This window comes from Zosterops lateralis (genome assembly GCF_965231275.1).
Source record: "Zosterops lateralis genome assembly, chromosome: 12".
Classification (NCBI taxonomy): domain Eukaryota; kingdom Metazoa; phylum Chordata; class Aves; order Passeriformes; family Zosteropidae; genus Zosterops; species Zosterops lateralis.
In genome coordinates this window covers 1,652,896-1,674,577 of record NC_139772.1, presented here as the reverse complement: position 1 = coordinate 1,674,577, position 21,682 = coordinate 1,652,896, and the positions used below count along the sequence as shown (strand labels likewise).

At 48.0% G+C, this 21,682-nt stretch overlaps 1 protein-coding gene across 1 annotated transcript in view; it reads left to right on the top strand.

Moving 5' to 3' along the window:
• ZC3H18 (zinc finger CCCH-type containing 18) overlaps positions 1 to 21,682 on the top strand; it is a 46,189-nt gene that overhangs the window by 15,208 nt on the left and 9,299 nt on the right. The window contains exons 9-14 of the mRNA XM_083870026.1: positions 899 to 1,016; positions 2,828 to 3,120; positions 15,574 to 15,774; positions 17,456 to 17,581; positions 18,919 to 19,020; positions 21,193 to 21,336. Coding sequence (XP_083726152.1) covers positions 899 to 1,016; positions 2,828 to 3,120; positions 15,574 to 15,774; positions 17,456 to 17,581; positions 18,919 to 19,020; positions 21,193 to 21,336 — 984 coding nt within the window. The remainder of the gene's footprint in view (positions 1 to 898; positions 1,017 to 2,827; positions 3,121 to 15,573; positions 15,775 to 17,455; positions 17,582 to 18,918; positions 19,021 to 21,192; positions 21,337 to 21,682) is intronic.

Here is a 21,682-nt window from a genome sequence, read left to right as displayed (position 1 = left end):
TGTGTAATCTTAGCTCTGCCACCAACTCCTCTGTGGCCCTGGAAGTTTCTTATTCCCTGTACCCACCTCCCCATCCTCACAGTGGATCTGATATTTGCACTCCAGGTGGTTGGATGTTGTTGAGTTGGGGAATTAAAGCCATCAAACAATGTCAGTAGAAACCAGGAAAAAACAGAAGAAGCAGCTTTAAGGATGAGGGAGTTTCAATCCTTTCCCTCCCCAAAAATCCTTCATTCTGTGTTTGTGTGTGTTCCATGTGCTCACCAGTCCAGGAGCTGATTCCCACTGGGGAATATCAGCTGGGGAAGTGGTGCCTTCCTTCCAAGGGGTGATTCCTGCAGGTTCAGGGTGTTGCTGACCTGTCCCCAAAACTCCATTTCCCCCCTGTGGAACTCTCAGCACCAGCTCCTGTCCTGTACTGGTGGCACTGGGATGCACCCATCACTCCAGGGGCAGGGAACTGAGGGATCTCCATCCCTTCCACTGCTGCAGGTGTTTGGGATGAGCTGTGAGTGCATGGGCAGCAATCCCAGCTCTCAATCAATGAGGCAGAACATCTCCTGCTCCCTTTGCAGGCTCTGGAAGGGGCTCTCAAAAGCACTTTCTGTGTTTGCACCGCATTGATTTGAAGGCTGAATTTTTTTGGTAGCTCTTTTTTTGTTGTTGTTGTTTTTGTTTTTTGTGTTTATCAAGAAAGGTTTGTGCTTTTCTCTGATAAGCCTCACTTTAAAAAAAAAGACTGTTTAGTTGGGCTGTGTAGAAAATAAACATCACTGCACAGCCCTGCTGCACAGCAGGTGGTTTTGTTGTCACAGTGACTGAGCTGACCTAGAACACGCAGTTTTTGTGGTGCCAGGGTGGCATTTCCCTCTCTAACATTCCCTGTTTTTCATTGTAGGCTTGATCCCTATGCAGATCCCTATTATGACTATGAAATAGAGCGCTTCTGGCGTGGTGGGCAGTATGAGAATTTCAGGGTTCAGTACACAGACCCCGATCCCTACCGTAACTACAGAGTAAGTAAGGAAATTCCCCCCCTTCTCCCTTTTCCTTCCCAACTTTCTTCCAGGTTCTTCTGGGGCTTTGGCACAGTGTTTTGAAACAGGAGATTTCAAATAGTTAAATCTTGGTTTAATGACAGCACAGAGCACGCTGGAGGTGAGGGGATGGGGAGGATGTTCTGTTCCAGCACCGCGAGGGCAAAAGCAGAGCTCCAGGCTTGGGAATGAGGTTTGGGAATCTGCCTGATGGAAAAGGACATGGAGTGCAGGTTGACAGAGGCTGAGAAGGTCACTGGCATCAGGCGTGGCATGGCCACAGCCCCAGGACAGGGATTGTCCCCTGGGCCGGGCACCTGAGGCCACACCTGGAGCTCTGCTCAGCTTTGGGCTCATCCAAAACACACATGGAGGGGCTGGAGCGTGTCCAGGGAAGGGAACAGAGCTGGGAAAGGGCTGGAGAATCCTGAGGGAGCTGGGAAAGGGCTGAGCCTGGAGAAAAGGAGGCTCAGGAGGGACCTCCTGGCTCTGCACAACTCCCTGCCCGGGGGGGTCGGGCTCTGCTCCCAGGGAACAGGGACAGGAGGAGAGGGAACGGTCTCAAGTTGCACCAGGAGAGGATTGGATTGGATTTTACGAAAATTATTTCATGGAAAGTGTGTAAAGCTTTGGAAAAAACTGCCCAGGAAAGTGGTGGAGTCCCCACCCCTAGAAGTGTTCAAACAACCTGTGGATGTGGCACTTGGGGACATGGTCAGTGGTGACCTTGGTGATGGTGCTGGGCTGAGGGTTTCACTTGATGATCTAAAGGTCTTTTCCAGCCTTACCAATTCCATGTCTGAGATGGGAAGCTGGTTCCTCCTCATGCTCCCTGGCTGCTTCTCAGTGCAGCAGTTGAGCAGTGCTTGTCCATCTTGGAGAGGGAGGGAGTGTCCAGGAAAGAACCTGGTTGAGAAAAGGTTTCCTTGTTAATTCTTGGGAAGGGAGAGGATTAGATGTGGGCAGGTGTGCTCTGTGTACCAGCAGAGGTCCAGCCTGTTGGGATTGAGGCACAGGAATGCAGCAGGCAGGAGTTGAAATCCCAGGAGTTGGCTGGTGTCACACCAGGAATGGATCTGGATGAAAACCAGGCTCTGAACCCTTTCCCTGCTCTTCCTTTTCCCCTCATGCAAACTTTGTGCCTCTGGAGCAGCCACCAAACCAACCAGTCCTGCTCAGGGGGGAGCTTTTCAGTGCTTTCCATCAAATCCCTTCAAAAGTAACTTTTCCTTTGCTCTAAATCTTTGTTTTCTGCAGCAGCAGTGCCCAGACAGGAGCCTGGGCCTCACCCTGGCCACACATGACCAATTATTTCCCTGCTGCTCATTTGCAAAGTTAATTAGCTGGTTATAAAAACGATCAGCGACGAGAGGAAACGCTCATAAACATCAATACATTTATTTAATAAGCTTAATGAACCAAATCAACCCAATCATTGCCTTTGAAAAAAGACAGTTGTGTGGGATGTGATGCTGTGTTTGTGTCCAGGATCCAGATTATTGATCCTCCAGAATACTGAACTCCAGATTATTGATCTCCAGAATACTGAACTCCAGATTATTGATCTCCGGAATATTGAACTCTAGATTATTGATCTCTAGAATACTGAACTCTAGATTATTGATTTCCAGAATACTGAACTCCAGATTATTGATCTCCATGTCATCGATTCGCAGATTATCAATCTCAATCCTTTGCTGAGGGATGTCGTTCCTGGCATTCCCAGACTTTATAAGGAGCCGCTCCCGCAGCATCACCACGGCTTTCCCTGTTGTGTTTTTTTTCCCCAGGAAAGAGAGCGAGAACGGGAGCGGGAGCGAGAGACCAGGCAGCGGGAGCGGGAACGGGAGCGAGAACGGGAACGGGAGCGGGAGCGGCGCCAGCGGGAGCGGGAACGAGAACGGGAACGGGAGCGCGACAAGGAGCGGCAGCGGCGGAAAGAGGAGTGGGAACGGGAGCGGGAACGGGTCAAGAGGGACGAGAAGGACAGGCAGCACAGGGACCGCGACAGGGACCGCGACCGCGACAGGGACCGGGAGCGAGACAAGGACAAGGCAAAGCCCCGGTCCCCGCTGCTCCCCAGGTAAGTGCTGGGATTGGGGTTGGCATGGTCAGGGGACTGTGGAACTGATGAGGAAAGTGGTAGTTAATGAGCCTTGTGGCCACTAAGTGGAGCTAAAACGTCGGTGACAATGAGCGTGTGTAACCTGACCCTGAAAGCAGGAGCGTCCTTTGGGACGGAGATGTTCATCCTCTTTGGGATGATGTTGGTCCTTTGGGATGGCTGGCAATGTTCATCCTTTGGGATGGAGACGTTCGTCCTTTGGGATGGTGATAATGTTTGTCCTTTGGGGATGGCTGGCAATGTTCATCCTTTGGGGTGGCAGATGTTGGTCCTTTGGGAACGGAGATGTTTGAGTCCTTTGGGATGGAGGGATGTTGGTCCTTTGGGGACGGCGACATTGGTCCTTTGGGATGGTGATAATCCTCATCCTTTGGGATGTTCGTTGTTTGGGACAGAGATGTTCGGCTCTGCCTCTTCCTTCAGGCTGGAAAGATTTTGGGGAGGATGAGGCACTCCTGCAGGTGAGGTGTGAGTGACTCCCTTTGAGGCTTTGAGAAATATCTGTCACAAGAGCCAGGGCTGCTTTGGGAGTTTGTGGATAGCAAAGGTATCTGGAAGTTTAAGTACAACTGGAAAAGGTAAAGGAGTTGTCCTTGCAGTGAGTCTCTCTGCTCAGGGGAATTGCAGCATGAGGTCAGGTTTGTTTCCTCTGACCACTCATTGTTTGTGGAAATCCCGGATGTGACCTGCATGAAAGAGAAAATGGAACCAGACAGACTGAAAGTGCAGGAACGTGATTCCTGTTTTGTTCCTCTGTCAATGATTTATGCGCCCTGCCTTCCCAGGCTCCTCTGTCTGAGGCATGTTTGTAAAGAACTGGATAAATATCCCAGTGGAATGGAAGTTCTGATGTCACAACCTCGTTTGGTTCAGAATCATGGAAAAGTACCACAGTTTTTGCAGAAGGACATCTTGGAGCAACCTGGTGTAGTGCAATATCCCCATGGCAGGGGGGTGAAATGAGATAAAGTGCTCAACACAACCCATTCCATGGTTTTGTGATCTCCAGGAAAACTGCTTAACAGTTTTTTGGGAAGAGTGGCAGATGGAGAATCCCATAGCATGTGGAGCTCCCTGGGGACACACAGACCTGTGTGGGGCAAAGAGAAGTGCAGGGAAGCTGATTCCCAAAATTCATTGGAGCTTTTCCTGCTGCCTGGTGTCTGTGTTGTTCCTCTGCACTGGAGGAAGGTGTGAAACACGATGGGCATGAGGAAGGGTTGGATCAATGAAGAGCAAGGCTGAGAATGCCAGGAATGAGGCTCCAGGTGGGAGCAGGGCTTAGTCCTGAATCCGACACAGAATTTTTATCTGCATAACTGAAAGGTTAGCTGATTTTTGACCCTCTTTCCCAAGAGGAAGTGACAGTTTCAGAACGGTCTGGAGGAGCAGCAGCAGCAACTCCAGAGCAGTTATAGAAACACCGTAATTACATGTTCCGTTTAATTATAATCTTCACTTAACAACCACGACTTGTGCACCTTAATTACCACATTGCCCGGTGGTTTGTGCTCTCCTTGGCTCGGGGATTGGACAGATCTTGTCCAGACCCATGTGATGGAGATGATGTCAAGGAAAGTGATGTCACCTGCCTGACAGCTCAAGGTCACGGGTCGGTGACAGTCACTGTGACCCAAGGCTGAGCCTGCTGACTCCTGGAGTCCTGGGGCAGGGCTCTGTTGGGGGAGTTTGGGCTGCCAGTGCTGCCCAAAAGGTGCTGGGGTAGGAGCAGTGGCCATGCTCACCAATCTGGGATCCATCTCATGCCATGAAACCACATGAGAGTCCAGAGATGGGATTGGCAGCACTCAGGGGATACACCTCTGGCACAAGGGAGTTGGTGGTGCCTCTTGTGTCTCCAAAACAGATTCCTTGAGATAAATCTTGGTCGTTCAAAAATAGTTTCTGATGCACCTCTTTGGGGTTTTTTTTTTTGTTTGTTTTAAATCTGTTATGGAGAGAGACTTTTCAGAGGGCATGGAGTGACAGGGCAAGAGGCAAGAGGGAATGGCCTTAAGTTCAAGGAAGTGCAGGGTTAGATGGGATATTGGGAAGGAATTCTTCCCCATGAGAGTGATGAGGCCACTGAAGCCCATCCCATCCCCTGCCATGGGATTTCAGTTCCCATGGTGGACATCCATGTGAGCACGACCCCATCCCACAGCTCTGGATATCTGTGGAGAAAACAAACCTGCAGAAAGAATTTTAGAAAAAGTTTTTTAACAAGTGAAAGCACAATTCCAGCTTCTCCCTTGGAGGGCACGTCCCTCATCTGTCAGTCGGCGTTTCCCCGTCACGCTCGTGCTGTGACCTGGCTCTGGGCTGTGTCCCCACGTCACTCTGTGCCCGGCTCCCAACTTCCTCATGGCAGTGCAGTGGCTCGAGCCGTCTCACCTTTTCTCCAGAAACCTCCTCTCCAGAGGAGCAGCCTTGGCATCCTGGGATTGAGCAGCTCCAGAGCTTGTGTAACGTGTCAAACCCGGGATTGCTCCGCACTTCCTGGGAAGCAGGATGCACAGCAGTGCCACAGCACACACCTGTGCCTCTATTTATAGACTCTGGGCTTTCCCTAATTGCTGGATCCCAGCTTTTGGCAGGTCCAGCCTCTCTGGGTGGCGCTCAGGGCTGGCTCACGCCACGGCTGCCCATTAACATTCCTGCCACTTGCAGGGCCCACACAGCCCTGCTGGCTGATGGGCTGGGAGAGCTGCTCCAGGGAGCCTGGAGAGCTTCTTTACAGAGCTTGGAGAACTCCTTTACAGAGAACTCCTTTATGGAGCTTAGAGAGCTCCTCCACAGAGCATAGAGAACTCCTTTATAGAGCTTGGAGTCCTCCTTTACAGAGAGCTCCTCCAGAGAACTTGGAGAACTCCTTTACAGAGCTTGAAGAACTCCTCCACAGAAGTTGGAGAGCTTCTCCAAAGAACTTGGAGCACTCCTTTTACAGAGCTTGGAGATCTCCTTTTACAGAGCTTGGAGATCTCCTTTTACAGAGCTTGGAGATCTCCTTTTACAGAGCTTGGAGATCTCCTTTTACAGAGCTTGGAGATCTCCTTTTACAGAGCTTGTAGAGCTCCATCCACAGAGCTTGTAGAGCTCCATCCACAGAGCTTGTAGAGCTCCATCCACAGAGCTTGTAGAGCTCCATCCACAGAGCTTGGAGATCTCCTTTACAAAGCTTGAAGAGCTCCTCCAAGGAGTTTGGAGAGCTCCTCTGAAGAATTTGGAGGGCTCCTCCACAGAGGTTCAGCAAGCAGCACTGAGCTGTGCCAATGGCAGGGCTGAGGATGTTGGTAATTCCAGGTCAATCCCGGTCACTCCATCAGTGTAGAGGCTCCCACAGCAGCTGGAGGAAGGAACAAACCAGGACCTGCAGGGTCAAGGGATGAGAGAACCCAAACAGCAAATAGCCAGGAACACAGGAACAAATTTTCCATTCTGCTGAAAGCAGGAAGGTTTAACCTGATCTCTGAACAACAGAGGAGTTTAAGGCTAAAAATGTGGAGAAGCCAGAGGTGTTCCCAGCATTGCTGGGCGATGGAGCTGAGGAGGAATAGAATTTAACAAGTGTTTCTCCTTGAATCTTTGGAAAGAAGAGGCTGCAGTGTTTGGGCTCCAATGGCATTGTCACTTGTGGATTGGCCTTTTTTGAAGGAATTCAAAAAATTGTTTTGCAGTACCTGTAGGGAGCTGCCAAGAAAAAGAGAGAGGGGCTTTGAACAAGAGCATGGAGTGACAGGACCAGGGGGACATGGACTCTCCCAACTTCAACCATTCTGTGAATGTGCAATTGCTGTTTAAAGCACTGGGTTGGCTTTTTTCCCCCAAGCTTAAGATGAGCACTCCAAGAAGTTTAAAATCTGAGATTGCACTGCTGGTAAAACTGTTCCTCCCCCTCCTCCTCCTCCTCCTCCCTCCTGAGGCATCGAACACTCAAACAAGCCAGGACACTTTATGATCAATTAGAGGGATAACTTGGCTGTCTGTCCTCCTGCTGCCATCCCCAAACGAGTTCTGATGCCCCAGGCTGGGCCTGATTTTTGCTGAGTGCAAAATTCCTTCTTTTTCTCTTGCCAGTGGAGCTCCCTGTTGTGCAAAGCCTTTCAGGGATAAAGAAATGACATGAAATATGTCCTCTGAAGAAACTTAGAGCAGTGCAAGATGTTCTGACCCTTAGCTGGGGGCAGAGGCTCTGCACACTGAAATAATCTACTTTAATCCTTTCTGGTGTTGCCATAGGCCTTTATCCCACTGACATCTGAGGGAATCTGTTTATTCCAGGAGCTCATGAAGCAACCCAGTGTTGTGGGGCCTGTTGGTGGTTGTATTCCCAAGGGACAGCACTGGCACTGATGTCCCTGTGACAGGGACAGGACCCAGGGAATGGCTGGAGCTGTGTCAGGGTGGTTTAGGTTGGAGATCAGGGGAAAAGTTCTTCCCTCGGAGAGGCTCCCCAGGGAATAGGCACGGCCCCGAGGCTGCCAGAGCTCCAGGAGAGTTTGGAAAATGCTCCCAGGGTGGGATTGTTGGGGTGTCTGTGCAGGGACAGGGGTTGGACCCATCAGAGAGAAGGAGGAACCTCAATTTTGCTGCCTCCTCATCTGGGATGACCCTCCATGTTGGTGACCAAGCAAGGAGGAAGAAGGTCCATGAGATGGGCAATAATTTCTTTCCCACCTGGATTTCCTCTCCAGGGAGTGCTGGAGTTTCTGGTGGGGAGCAGAACTTTGGAGTGAGACATTGTCATCTCCAATCCTGGAGTTTGTCCCGATGTCTGACCTAAAAGCTCTTCCCACAAAGACCAGACAAGCTTCAAGCTGTGCCTGGGGGAGGCTCAGGTTGGACATCAGCAGGAATTCCTTTGTGGAAAAAGCGACTGGGCACTGGGATGGGCTGCCCAGGGAGATGGTGGAGTCCCCACCCCTGGAGGTGTCCAAGGGAGGACTGGACGTGGCACAGGGTGGGGATCGGTTACAGATTGGACTTGATGACCTCAGAGCTCTTTTCCAGCCCCAGTGATTCTGGGATTGTCACGATATGGAGCCCAAATTCCATGGAACACCAGTGCCAGGTAGGATGGGGAGAAGGAGGGGCCTTTTGTCCTCAGAGATGTTCCCAGGAGGTGACAGAGCTCTGAAGGTGCCAGGAAGGAGCAGTGTCTGACAGACCATCTTGTCATTACCACACACACCACACTTCTTTTTTTCTTTTTTTTTTTTTTTTTTTTTTTGGAAGGAACTTCCCTCCATCAGGACTAAAACCTATTAATGGAGAGCACTTAGACAACCATAAAAAAAACCCCAAAATAACCCTGTGAGCAGGAGCTCAAACAACTGACAGCAAAGTCAGAAAGGACAAACCAGAAATCCTCATAAAACCTTTTCAACAAGGAACATTGAGCTTCTTCCCAGCTGCTCCTTGAGGTGTCACCTGGAGTGTGAGGTGCTGCAGATTCCAGGACAAAAGGTGACGTGGTCCTGTCACCCTTGTGTTGTTTTCTCAGGCTGGTTCAAGTTGACTTTGTTAATCTCTGAGCACGTTAATGAGCAGGATAACCCAGGCTCTGGAATCAATGCAGGTTATCCTGCAAGTCAGAAAGTGTTGGAATGAGCTTGATTAGATAAAGGAGTGGCAAAAAGAAGGGAATGCAAATGGGGTGATTCATGGTGGTGTGTGTGCACCACAAAGCAACTGAACTCGATTTTTTTTGGAAGAATTTCTTAATTCTGAGTGTTCTTTGGTTGTCATTGTCTTTCCTGAGAGCTCCTGGTAGTCTCCCAATGCTGCCAGCTGGATTTGTTGCCTGTTTTTTGGGTTTAGAGGCTCTGAATGAAAGTAGCTGTCAGTCAGTTTTGGGGGAGCTTAGTGATGGCATCTCATCCTGCTGCCTAAAGATGGGAGGATGGTGAGTTTGGGATCCTCCTAGTTTTCCCTGTGGAAATCTCAGTTATTTCCTAAAAGAATTCCTTCATTTGTTCCCATTTGTCCTGGACCAGGAGGAGGAGCAGGCAGGGCAGACAGCTGTGTGCTCTCACTGGTTTTGGAGTTGGGCATTGCTAAAACCCTGGAATGCCCTGATTTAGTCTGGTGTCCATGAAAATGGAGTGATGAGGGGGGGAAATCAGCCTCCATGCAGGGGCAGGGATTTGCTCTGCAGGTGTCTGCACCTCCCTGGGTTAAATAAAGCAAATGACTCTGGGCTGTTGGGTTTTCCAGGCTGAGATGGGTTTTATCTGCTCCAGCTGGAGCTGGACCTCTGCTCCTGCACACTCCAGCTCTTCCAGGACTGCTCAGAGAAGGAATTCCCTTCTTTTCACATACAGAGCACATCCAGTGCCACTCCAAGGTTCTTTGGGATCTCAATCCAGTGCCCTGCATGGGAGCTCTGCTGTGAGAAACACGATAACAACTTGTTTACATCCCCGTTTTTTGAGGTGCAGCTGCCAGCTGGAGCCATGGAACCTGCTTAGACAGCTCTGCTTTCATTTCTGCGCCCAGGACTGTGGGGAGGTTGGTGATAAGAACAGCTCTGCTCTGGAGCCAGGCTGGGAGAGCTGGGAATGTTCACCTGGGGAAGAGAAGGATCCAGGGAGAGCTTGGAGCCCCTTCTGGTGCCTAAAGGAGCTCCAGGAGAGCTGGAAAGAGACTGAGGACAAGGGATGGAGGGACAGGACACAGGGAATGGCTTCTCACTGCCAGATTAGATGGGATATTGGAAAGGAATTCTTCCCTTTGAGGATGGAGGTTGCCCAGAGAAGCTGGAAGAGCCCCAGGCCAGGTTGGATGGGACTTGGAGCACCCTGGGATGGTGGAGGGTGTCCCTGCACAGAGACTGGATGAGTTTTAACATCCCTTCCCACCCAAACCATTTCATGATTCCGTGATGATGAAGCCTTTGTGAATCAAACCAAGCTTTTCAAGTTGTCCACAAAAAAATTCCTGCTGACTGGAATTTCTGTTGGTCCTCGTGGTTCCTGAGCTGCTGCTGCCTCCACTTCCCCTGGAGAGGAGTTTCGTAACCCTCAATGGAGATGAAGGGCAGTGAGTGACTCACAAGTGCATCTCAAGGAATGTGATTTTCCTTTGGCATTTCAGAGATGGGGTTACTGGGAGATCCCCCAGCCTGGATTTGAGTGGAACAAGGTAATTCCAGGGCAGGATCAGTGGCACATTCCAGGGCAGGATCTCTGCCTCCTGCTCCTGGAGAGGAGGCTCCAGGCAGCAAATGCTCAGCCCTTAGGGGAGATGCCATCTCAGATAGCTTTATCTCCCTGCTGGGATGATTTCATCCTGGAGGTTCAGATTGTATCTCCACTCTTTAATTTCCAAGCCTCTCCCCATCAGGCTTTGAAGAAATCCTTCCTTTTTTCTTTTCCTTTTTTTTTTTTTTTTTTTTTGGAGTGACTGATAACTCAGCTTCAGATGGAAACAGCTTGAAAAAAGCATTTTCCATGCTAATATTCCACCAAAATCCACGAGCAGCAGCTCCAAGGCCCAGCATTCCCTGTCCTGGACACACGTAGGTGGCTTTCCAGAGCTCTTGTTCCCTCTCCATTACTCCAAGACGGGAAAAGTTCCTGCGTGTTTGCACTCTGCTGGAATTTATTTTGCAGCAATTACTGGTCCCTTCACAACTGCCTTGGCACATGGCTGCAGCCATTCCTCGAGTCCACTTCCTCTGGAAAATTCCACTTTGGCGCTGCTGACGCAATCCCAGCTTTCCTGAGAGAAACACAAAGGCTCTTAAATCATTCCCTGGACTTTCCTCCTGGAGAAAACCCAGCTGGAAGAGCAGCCCCAGAGCCAGGCTGACGTCACTGGTGCCCAGGGGTGATAAGGTTTGGTTCCCTGTTGAGAGCCAGGGGATGGGGAAGGACAGGAAGCGCTTTTTCCCCAGGATGTTCATTTTCCCCCTCCAAGGTTAGAAATGCTTTGGCAGCATTTGCATAATACATGAGGAGAATTTTAGCTGGGCAGCTCTTTTTTTTTTTATTATTTTTTTCCAAAGTTTTGTTGGACTCAGTGACGTGCTTCAGCCGGGTTTTTTTTGGGAGGCAGGTTTTTTTGGGAGCTGGATGAGCCACTCTGGGGGTGCTGCCAGCTGGAGCTGCCTCTGCTCCTCTTCTCCTGCCAAAGCCACGTTCAGCTTCACTTTTCCTCTTGGTTGCTGTCATTACATTCCAGCCAAATGGGCATCAGCTTGTTCCTTCTTGAAAAAAAAAATCAGGTTTTTTTAAAGGTAAAATTACCTTTGGAAGCTGCTGCCTGAGTGATTCTTGAAGATCTGGGTGGAAATTCAGGTGCTTTTGGTCATTCTTGTCTTGTCTCTTCTTCCCTTTAATTGTTTTTTTTTTGTTTGTTTTTTTGGTTTTTTTTTTGGTTTTTTTTTAAGCCTTGTGGAAGACACTTAGGAGTTAATTCTGAAATATTTCAGTTGTTTCCTAAAAACTGGAATTTGGTGAAAAAGATCAGGATGAACATGAAAGTTATTGGCCACTCTCTTTGCTGAAGTGTGTGAGGTTTGCCAGCAGCTGTGCTGAGGGTGAGGATGAGCTCCTGAGCTGATCCCATGGCTCACCAGCCCTGGAATTCTGGAATTCTTCCCTCCTTTTCACCATGGCTCAGCTCCTGCTGTGGGCAGGTTGATCTCCCTAAGCCAGCAGCAAAACCATTCTTATTTTTTAATTTATTGAATTAAGGAGCTGTGAACTCCACCAAGCCCCAGCTCCAGCCCAAAATGACCTGGCTGTGAGAGGGAAAGTGAGAAATCTTCCCTTCTCATCTCCAAGCCATGAGGCTTGTCCAGGCTGTGACTGAGATGTTCCTCTAGGGATCTGCTCCAGCTCACTTTCCATTCTACCTCCTGAATTCCACTGGAGAAAATTAATCCAGCAGCATCACATCCCAGCTTTAGGTCGAACGAGTTCCTTTGGTGATGCCACACGTTGGAAGCTCTGAGGAAAGGCTTTGAAATTGTCCTGACAGGAGCAGCATCTTCCTTGTCTGTAACATTTAGTGCTGAGTCAAAAAGCTGAGCACACCCCAAAACGAGCCTTTCTGTTGTGGTTTTCCAAACCTTTCTTCCAGAAAGTGACTTCATCCCCAGGGAATTGCATCAAACCAGGTAATGGGTGCAAGTAAATGAGATTTGCTTTCAGAGTCATCCCTGCTCCCAGCTGGCGCCTCTGGAGTTCAGCTGGAGTGGTTCCAGCTCCCAGGATGTGCTGTTGGATGGGAGTTTGGGTTGGTTTTAAGGGAGAATAAATCCTGCAGGATGCTTTTCTTTCTGAAAACTCGGTCAGGAGGGAGTTGAGCCTGGGGAGGCACAAAGGTATTCCGTGGTTCATGGACTCGTGGAGTATCCTGAGCTGGTGGGACACACAGGGATCTTCAGCCAAGACACCTCAAAATCCAATCCTGAGCAGTGTCCAAACTCTCCTGGAGCTCTGGCAGCCTCAGGGTTGTGCCCATTCCCTGGGGAGCCTTTGCAGTGCCCAGCACCCTCTGAGGGAAAAACCTTTTCCTAAATCCATCCTAAACCTCCCTGACACAGCTCTTGCTTTCTAGATTTGTCATTTTGGACACTGCAGGAGAAACTTCTCCAGCGGTTTTATCCTGGATTAAGCTGCCTCTCCGCCCACCTGTGGCAGCAGAATATTCCCCTTTCATCTCCCAAAGCTGACAGGCTGCAATCCCATGGGAAGGGACATTGGATCAGGATATGGGGCATTATCCATCAGCAGCCTCACATGGTTTTCCTTTCTCTTCTTCCTCTCCTCCTTTCCTTGCTCTTTATCCTGCTGCCTCCTGCAGGGTGTGGAGGCTTTTCCCAGTCTTCCTTTCCTTCTCTCTCTGCACTTGGTTGATTTGAGGATATTCCAGAGGTTAAACTGGCAATTCCAAATGGGTTCATATGGATTTGAGCCCAGCTTGGACTATTTAAGGTTATAAAGAATAGGCCCAGTGTGTCTCAACCCCACATTCCAAGTGGTGGTGTTCCTCTGAGATGAAATACTCATGGAATTGTGGCTTGGAAAACTTGAGCAATGCCCTGCAGATACTCCATGGTGAATTAAACAGAGTGTTTTGGAAAGGGGGAGGATGGAATGAGGCTGCTGGGGAATAAAACTGAGCCATAGCCCTGCCTGGGACCCCTCCCCAGGCACTCAGCCCTCCTGTGTGGGATGGAGGAATCCAGTTCTCCTCTGCTGGAATGAGATTTGTGGGAGGGGTGAAGGTGAAAGGAGGGGTTTTCCTCTGAATATTCCAAGGGAGTTGTGGGACAAAGAGTAAAACTGCTTTTACATCAGCAGAGATAAGGAAAGAGTCAGATGCTGGATTTTTAGGTCAGCACATCCCAGTCCTGGGTTGGGGAAGAGGAAACTCTGCCAAAAAAAGGAGGGGATGAGGCTCCTGTGAGGTGTGAAGTCTTCAAAGGACAGGCTCCTGACCAAGAGCTTTCATTATCCTGGGGTTTGTTGAAGTGTTCCTGGAATTATTAGAAAACTTGGAGGTGGCTTTTTTTATCTCAAAAAGGTAGAGGAAGTTGTGTGTGGGGAGTGGTTGCTTCAGTGCTGTGAGTAATGGGGTGGTACTGGCTGAACCCAAGGGGAAGGGGCCTTTCCTTCCCCAAATTCCCAGAGAACTCACTGGTTTGAACAAAGGAATAAATGCATCATTGTCCTGCTAATTTGCTGAGTGCGGGAGACTTCTAAAAGCTTTAATCCCTCATAAACTCTGCCTGAAACCCCAGGGAGAGGGTTAGAAGCAGGTAATTGAAGAGTTGAGCGCAGGTTAGAGCGAGGACAAGGAAAAATTCCAGGTTAAATCACCCAGAGATAAGAGAGGCAATAAAGTCTCAGCCTCAAGAAACTCATCCTGGAGCGCTCAAGGAAGTGTCTGGTGCAGGTGCTGAAAAGTTGGTCCTGAATTATTTTCAGGGAGGAAAAAAGGGAAGGGAGTGAGGCCTGGCTGAGCACCTGGTTTGGTGGAGTTTGAGATAACCAGGGGTAACCCAGGCTGGTTTATGGTTTGCCATTCCCTTCCCTCTTGTTTGTGTCCAGTCCTTGGACTGACCTCCTCCTTGTCTTCCTGTATGTTTATTTATAAATTATATCATGTCAATAAATTTTAAATTATAATATATTTATAATTGCTGGGATTTTTCCCATCCCTCATGTATCTACTTTTCTAAACCCCCCAAAAATCCCAACTGTTGACCTCCTCCTTGTTTTCCTATATGTCTATTTATATATTATATTATATTATATTATATTATATTATTTATATAATTATTTATATAACATTTGTTATGTTATACTGCATATTGCATATTACATATTATATATTATATACTATATATTATTAATATTATTTAGATAATATTTATTACTGTATATATTATAATAATAAATTATATGAATAATATTATCTATATAATATTTTGCTATATTAATAAATTATAAATCATAGTATATTTATAATTTCTGGGATTTTCCCATTTCTACCTTTCTGAACCCTCCAAAATCTCAGCTGCTGACCTCTTCCTTGTTTTCCATGTATGTTTATTCATAAGTTATAAATAATATAGTATAATATAATAAAAGTATAATATAATATATTATTATATAAGTATAATATAATATATTATAAATTATATTATATAATATAATGTTTTAAAATTATATTTATATAATATTATAATTATAAATTATAATATATTTATAATTTCTGGGGTTTTCCCATTCCTACCTTTCCGAACCCTCCAAAATCCCAGCTGCTGACCTCCTCCTTGTTTTTCATGTATGTTTATTCATAAGTTATAAATAATATAATACTATTATAAATTATATTTATATTATATAATGTTTTAAAATTATATTTATATAATATAATATTATAATTATAAATTATAATATATTTATAATTTCTGGGATTTTCCCGTTCCTACCTTTCTAAACCCCCCAAGATCCCAGTTGCTGACCTCCTCCTTGTTTTCCATGTATGTTTATTCATAAGTTATAAATAATATAATATAATTATTATAAATTATATTTATATAATACTATATTATAATTACAAGTTATCATATATTTATAGTTTCTGGGATTTTCCCATTCCTACCTTTCCAAACCCCCCAAAATCCCAGCCGCTGACCTCCTCCTTGTTTTCCTCTATATTTATTGATACATTTTATTACAATATATTTATAATTTCTAGGATTTTCCATTGTCCCTCATGTTCCTACCTTTCTGCACCCCCCAAAACCCCAACTGCTGACCTCCTCCTTGTTTTCCTCTATATTTTTTAATACATTTTATTACAATATATTTATAATTTCTGGGATTTTCCAGTTCCTACCTTTCTGAACCCCCCAAAATCCCATCTGCTGACCTCCTCCTCATTTTGCAGCCGCCAGCCCGAGGCACCAAAGAAGGACAAGGAGGCCCCAGCCCTGGGCAGTGCCCCATCCAAACGTGCTGACGAGTGGAAGGATCCCTGGCGCCGATCCAAATCCCCCAAAAAGAAACTGGGGGTGTCCGTGTCCCCCAGCCGGGCACGGAGGCGCCGGAAAACCTCGGCGTCCTCAGCGTCTGCCTCTGGCTCCTCCAGGTGAGCCTGGATGGGATGGGGCTCCTTCACAGCCAGGGAAGGTGTGGAGGTGTTTGGGACAGGTTTTCCAGGCAGGTTGTGCATCCCAGGGATGGTGGAAGCCCAGTGGAGCTGGATGATCCTTAAGGATCTTTAACCATCCCTTTCAAATCAAACAATTCCATGGTTTTGTCTTTTGGGGAAGCAGCCCAAGACTTGCTCCTCAGGACACACAGTGAGGTGGGAGCCAAAGCAGGCAGGGAGCTGTGGGAGCTGTGCTGTGACAGGGGAGTGGAGGATGATCCTTGAGGATCGTTAACCATCCCTTCAAAACCATTCCGTGGTTTTAACTTTTGGGAGCATCCTTAACCATCCCTTCCCAACTGAGCCATTCCATGGTTTTATCTTTTGGGGAAGCAGACTTGATGCTCAAGACACACACAGTGATGTGGGAGCCAAAGCAGGCGGGGAGCTGTGGGAGCTGTGCTGTGACAGTGGAGTGGAGGATGATCCTTGAGGGTCTTTAGCCATCCCTACAAAACCAAACCAAACCATTCCATGGTTTTATCTTTTGGGGAAGCAGTCCAAGACTTGCTGCTGAGGAGACACACAGTGAGGTGGAAGCCAAGGCAGACAGAGAGCTGTGGGAGCTGTGCTATGACACAGTGGAGCTGCAGGATGATCCTTGAGGATCTTTAACCATCCCTTTCAAACCAAACCATTACATGTTTTTATCTTTTGGGAAGCAGTCCAAGACTTGCTGCTCAGGACACACAGTGAGGTGGGAGCCAAAGCAGGCAGGGAGCTCTGGGAGCTGTGCTGTGACTGTTGGACCATCAGGATAAGGCAAATCCTTGGCAAAGCCACTTTTGCAGTGATTTAGAGCTGGATGTGCTGGTTTAGCACAAATACCAAGATGTTTCTGCCCAGTTACCCCAGCACTCTGTGCACTCTGTGTGATAGCAGCTCACCTGGATGAAAACTGACCTCAACAGGAGCAGCAAAAACTGGGAGCTGTTAAAATTTGGTCCTGGTTGCTCAGGGATGGATGGAGGGAGGAGTTAAGCTCGCTCCAGTAAGAGCAGGTTGATGCTGCTGGGAGAACTGGGATGGTGGAGGTTCAACAGAGCCTTGGAGGGCCAGAATGGGGCTTGGAAACCACCCAAAATTAAGATAAAAACCACTTTTCAGAAAGAAACTCTCTGAATCAGGGAGCCTCAAGGCACAAACTGGATCAATTTCCTTTTAAATGCTTGAACTTGAAGCTCCTGAGAGAAGGGGGAGGTATCCAGGAGGAATGAAGAACACGTTCAATTGGAGATAGACATCTAAAAGCCAGAGCCCTCCTGAAGGAGATTTTCCTGCTGGGATCACTGCACCCAGTCAGGGGATTGTCCAGTGAAAAGGCACAAAATACATGAAAGCAGTTCCCAAAAAGAAGGGAAAATCAGTAATTAAAGGAAGGGAGGCTTATTTAAGGGTGCAAAGAGAATAACAACAACAAGATCCTCCCTGAAAGAAAAAAGGGATTTGAGGAGAGGCTGTAAATCCTGACAGTTCCCCAAGGAGAACGCTGGTGGGGTTTGGAGCAGAACTTGGGAAAAACATCTTTGGAAACAAGACTTTGGGGGCTTTTCTGGAAGCTCTGAATTTCAATATTTCTCTTTTCAAGAAACTCTGAACTTTAATATTTCTCTTCCAGGTCCTCTTCTCGTTCATCCACCTACTCTGGGTCCGGCTCCTCCCGCTCGCGCTCCAGATCCTCCTCCTACAGCTCCTACTCCAGTCGCTCCTCCAGGCACAGCTCTTTCTCAGGCAGCAGGTCCAGGTAGAGGCTCCTGGCACTGGGAACCACTGGTGGGATGGTTTCCAAATGTTTCCTGACAGTTCCTTTTTGCTGTTTGGTAAAATAAACTGTTCCAAGTGCTTGGCTGAGTGAGAGAGGCTGCGGTTGTGGGATGAAGGAAGATCTGTCAGCCACCCCCTCCTCTCCCCAGTGCTCCCACCCACGGGTGCAGTGCTGTTGTGGCTGGGCTCTTTCCCATGCCTGTGGTGGATTAACATTCCCATCATTTGCATTTTCTGATTGGAAGGAGTTCAGCAGCATCTCTTTTCTGTGGCGCTGGAATTTCTGTTTCAAGAGGCCGTTTCTTTATTAAAGCAGCTGTGACTTGTGATAGCTCTGACACTTCAAAGTAGCAATCCAGTGTCCCATGCTGATTAAGATTTATTCCTCTACAACTTCCTTGCCCCTGCAGACAGTTTCCCAAGTCTGGAATATCCATAAGTAGGAGAACTGGCTCCTTAGACAGGAGCTGGAGCCACACAGGTACACCCAGAGCAGATCCCACAGGTGATGGCAGAGCACAGAACACACACACTGGAGTTCTGGAGGCTGATTTCTCCTAGGAAAAGCTCAGCTGGGAGCTGGTTCCACCTGGGAAGCAGATTCCCCATCCATCCATGCTCCAGGCAGGACAGTGGCAGTGTGGGTGACACCCTTGGCTGCCTCTCCCTGAGGTGGCAGAGTGAGGAACACCCTGAGCCCAGAGGAGCTGTCACACAGGAGTCAGGCTGTGACAACAAAGGCACTTCCAGGCTTGGCACTGGGGTGAATCACCCCAGCAGCAGCACATGGAGTGTGCTCAGGGGCTCAGGAAACAGCTCCTGCCCTGGATTGGCACCTTTGGGATGCACCACTTAATAAAGCTTCTGCTTGTGTTCCACAAATTACAGATCAGTATTAGGTTTTAGGTGTATTTTTTTCATCTTTTTTCCCAAGTTTCTTTTGGTTTTGTGGCTGTTTAAAGGATGAACTGCTCTAGGAGTTACAGGACATAAAGTGATGAACATAAAACTCAAAATCCTACTTAGTTTCCTGTGTGTTCTCCCTAAGGAGAGAATAGAGAGGATGGAAACAGCCTCAGGTGTTGCTGTGGAATACATGGAGTTCCTCTCTTCTACTGATCCTATTCTTTCTTCTATTTCCTAGTTTTCCCATCATCTGATGACAGAAGTTAAGTTTTGTTGCATTGAGTCCAAATATAAACCCAGGAGAAGCTCAGGACAAGTTCCTGGGGTTGGAGGGAGTGGTGGCTGAATGCCCTGAGAGCCAGGAAAAGCTCCTGCAATCCCAAAGCTGAGTGATGTCTCCTTCTTTTCCAGGTCAAGGTCCTTCTCATCCTCTCCCTCTCCTTCTCCAACACCGTCTCCTCACAAGCCACTGGCGAAGGCTAAAGGGGAATTATTGCCACCTCCTGGGAAGGGGTAAGGATCCACCTTCCTCTGGATTCCTCTGAAGTGAGTCCAGACAAGCCCTTCTGACCCTCAGGGGCCTTGAGCTGAAGGAATGAAGGGTTTAGATGGAATATTGGGAAGGAATTGTTCCTGTCAGGGTGGGCAGGCCCTGGATCTCTGAAGTGTCCAAGGTTGGGGCACCCCGGGATAGTGGAAGGTGCCCCATGGCAGGAGTGAAACAGGATCTTTGAGGTCCCTTCCCATCCAAACCATTCTGGGATTCTAAACCTGATTGAGATAATCTAAACCTGATTTCTGATAAGAAAGAAATGAAAAACACAAAAGACAATCTTTAATGAAGGGCCTTTAGCTTTAGCGAAATTTAATTAAATAATGCCACTTTCACTTACTAAATCCAAGTTAAACTGTACAAGTATCCTTAAATATTACCTGTATACAAGTGTTTGAACACATGATTCACTGCTGGAATGTTCTGTGTGTGCAGGTACATTTATATAATCTAAATATACATAATAGGAGCTGTAAGAAAGTGTAAATTCTTCCCTCTGCTGTGGCTTTGGTTAATCCACAGAATAAAGAGATGGTTCAGCCTCATTGACTTTTCACACTGGCTGCCGTTCACACGGATGAAAACAGGACTCTGTGCAGCTGGGTTTGGCACATTCTGACAGCCCTGGTGCTCTTTTAAATTCCTGAAATTGCTATTTCACAAACCCTGCAGTGGCAAATCACGGGGACGTTGGAGGGTGACACAACACCCGTAGTGATGTCACCCCTTCTAAGCTGACCTGCAAATAAATGACACCATGGGAATCCCCCTGAATTCTCCAGAATTTAGGACAATCCCCTTTGCCACAATTCTTGTCCCTTGTTATCCTGCCTTTTGGGTTTTTTTTTTCCTCTCTGAGGTCCCTGAGGTGGTGTTTGCTCCTTCCCAGTGCTGCTGGCAGTGGTGGTTCGGTGACACCAGGGATTATTGTCACTGGATGATGTGCCATGGGCTTCATCCTGTGTTTTACAGGGGATAACTGCAGATGCTGAGCACAGAGGAGGAGGAATTAGCTGTGTGTGTGTGCAGGCAGCACCTCCTCCCCTGTTAATGGGTGTGAAATCAGAGCTGGGATCTTCCAGGGCCTGAAGGGGCTCTGGACAAGGGATGGAGGGACAGGACACAGGGAATGGCTTCCCACTGCCAGAGGGCAGGGATGGATGGGATATCAGGGAGAAATCCTACTCTGTGAGGATGCTGAGGCCCTGGCACAGGTGCCCAGAGAAGCTGTGGCTGCCCCTGGATCCCTGGAAGTGCCCAAGGCCAGGCTGGACAAAGCTTGGAGCACCTTGGACTAGTGGAAGGTGTCCCTGCCCATGGCAGGGGGTGGAGTATGATCTTCAAGGTGTTTCCAACCCAAACCATTCCAGGATCAGACTTTGAGCAGGGTCCAGCTGTCAGAGCAGAGGTTGGGGTGCTCTGATCCTCAAATTGGGCAGCGCTGAGGAGCCAGAGCCATTCCCATCTCCTGCAGGGCTGTTGGGTTCCCATCCAGTTTTCCAAAGGAAACACAAGCCAAGGGATAGATCCAAAGGATATTTGCACACACTGGCTGTTTTGCAGCCTCCTGATCTGTGTGCTGGAGCTGAAAAGAGAATTTTTGCATTATCTCTGCTCATTTCATTAATTCTGAAGCTTAACTGGCAAATTTTAAGCAGGTGTAAGTGTCTGGGATAAAAATAATGGAATTAAATGGATAAGAAACAATGTTTCCACCCAGTCTGCTTCAGGAGTTAATTTACAAGTCAAATTATCTCCAAAATTGGCTGTTGTACAGTAATTTGTCTTTGAAAAGATGAATTGATTGAGAATATGAGGAACAAATCCCTTTAGGGAAATCCGTGGTGTTTGGGTTTTGGTGAAGCAGCCAAGTGTTTGTAGCTACAGGAATCACACCAGGGCCAGGTTGGATGGGGTTTGGTGTAACCTGGGATGGTGGAAGGTGTCCCATGGAGTGGGGTGGAGTGGGATGATTTTTAAGGTCCCTTCCATCCCAAACCATTCCAGGATTCCATAATCTCTAGAATTATGGAATATTAACAACAAAACAGAGCACATAATTTCTGAGGATGTCCTGAGTGCTCTGTGCCCATCCCTGGGATCAGATAACCCGAAAATTGTCGTTTTTCCAGGGAGAAATCTGTGAAGAAACTCACTGCCCTCCCAGTCCCTCAGCCACTCACGAAAATTACAACAGCGGCCCCGGAGCCAGCCAAGCCAGGGGATAATCGGGAAGCCAGGAGGAAGGAACGTCAGACAAGGACTCCACCCAGGAGGTGAGAGAGCTGGGGGGTGGAGTGAGGCTTGGTTTCATGGCAGATCCAGCAAATCCCAGGTTTCTGTCTTCTGGAATATCCTAGTCTCGACTACCGGGGTTAAGGGAGGAATCTGTCTCCTGGGGCAGGGAGAAAAGAGGAAGAGAGATGGGGTGGAATGTTCCTGATTTGCCTGTGGAGGCTGGGGAGAGGATGGAGTGGGTGGAATAAAGGAAATGTGGCAAAATCAAGGTGGGAGTGGGGAAAAAGGCGTTTTTGAGAACTGCTGCTCATGGTGGTGGCACAGTGAGAAAAAAGGAATGTGTGAGATCTGTTTGGTCCCATACAGATCTGCTGTGGTGGAGGG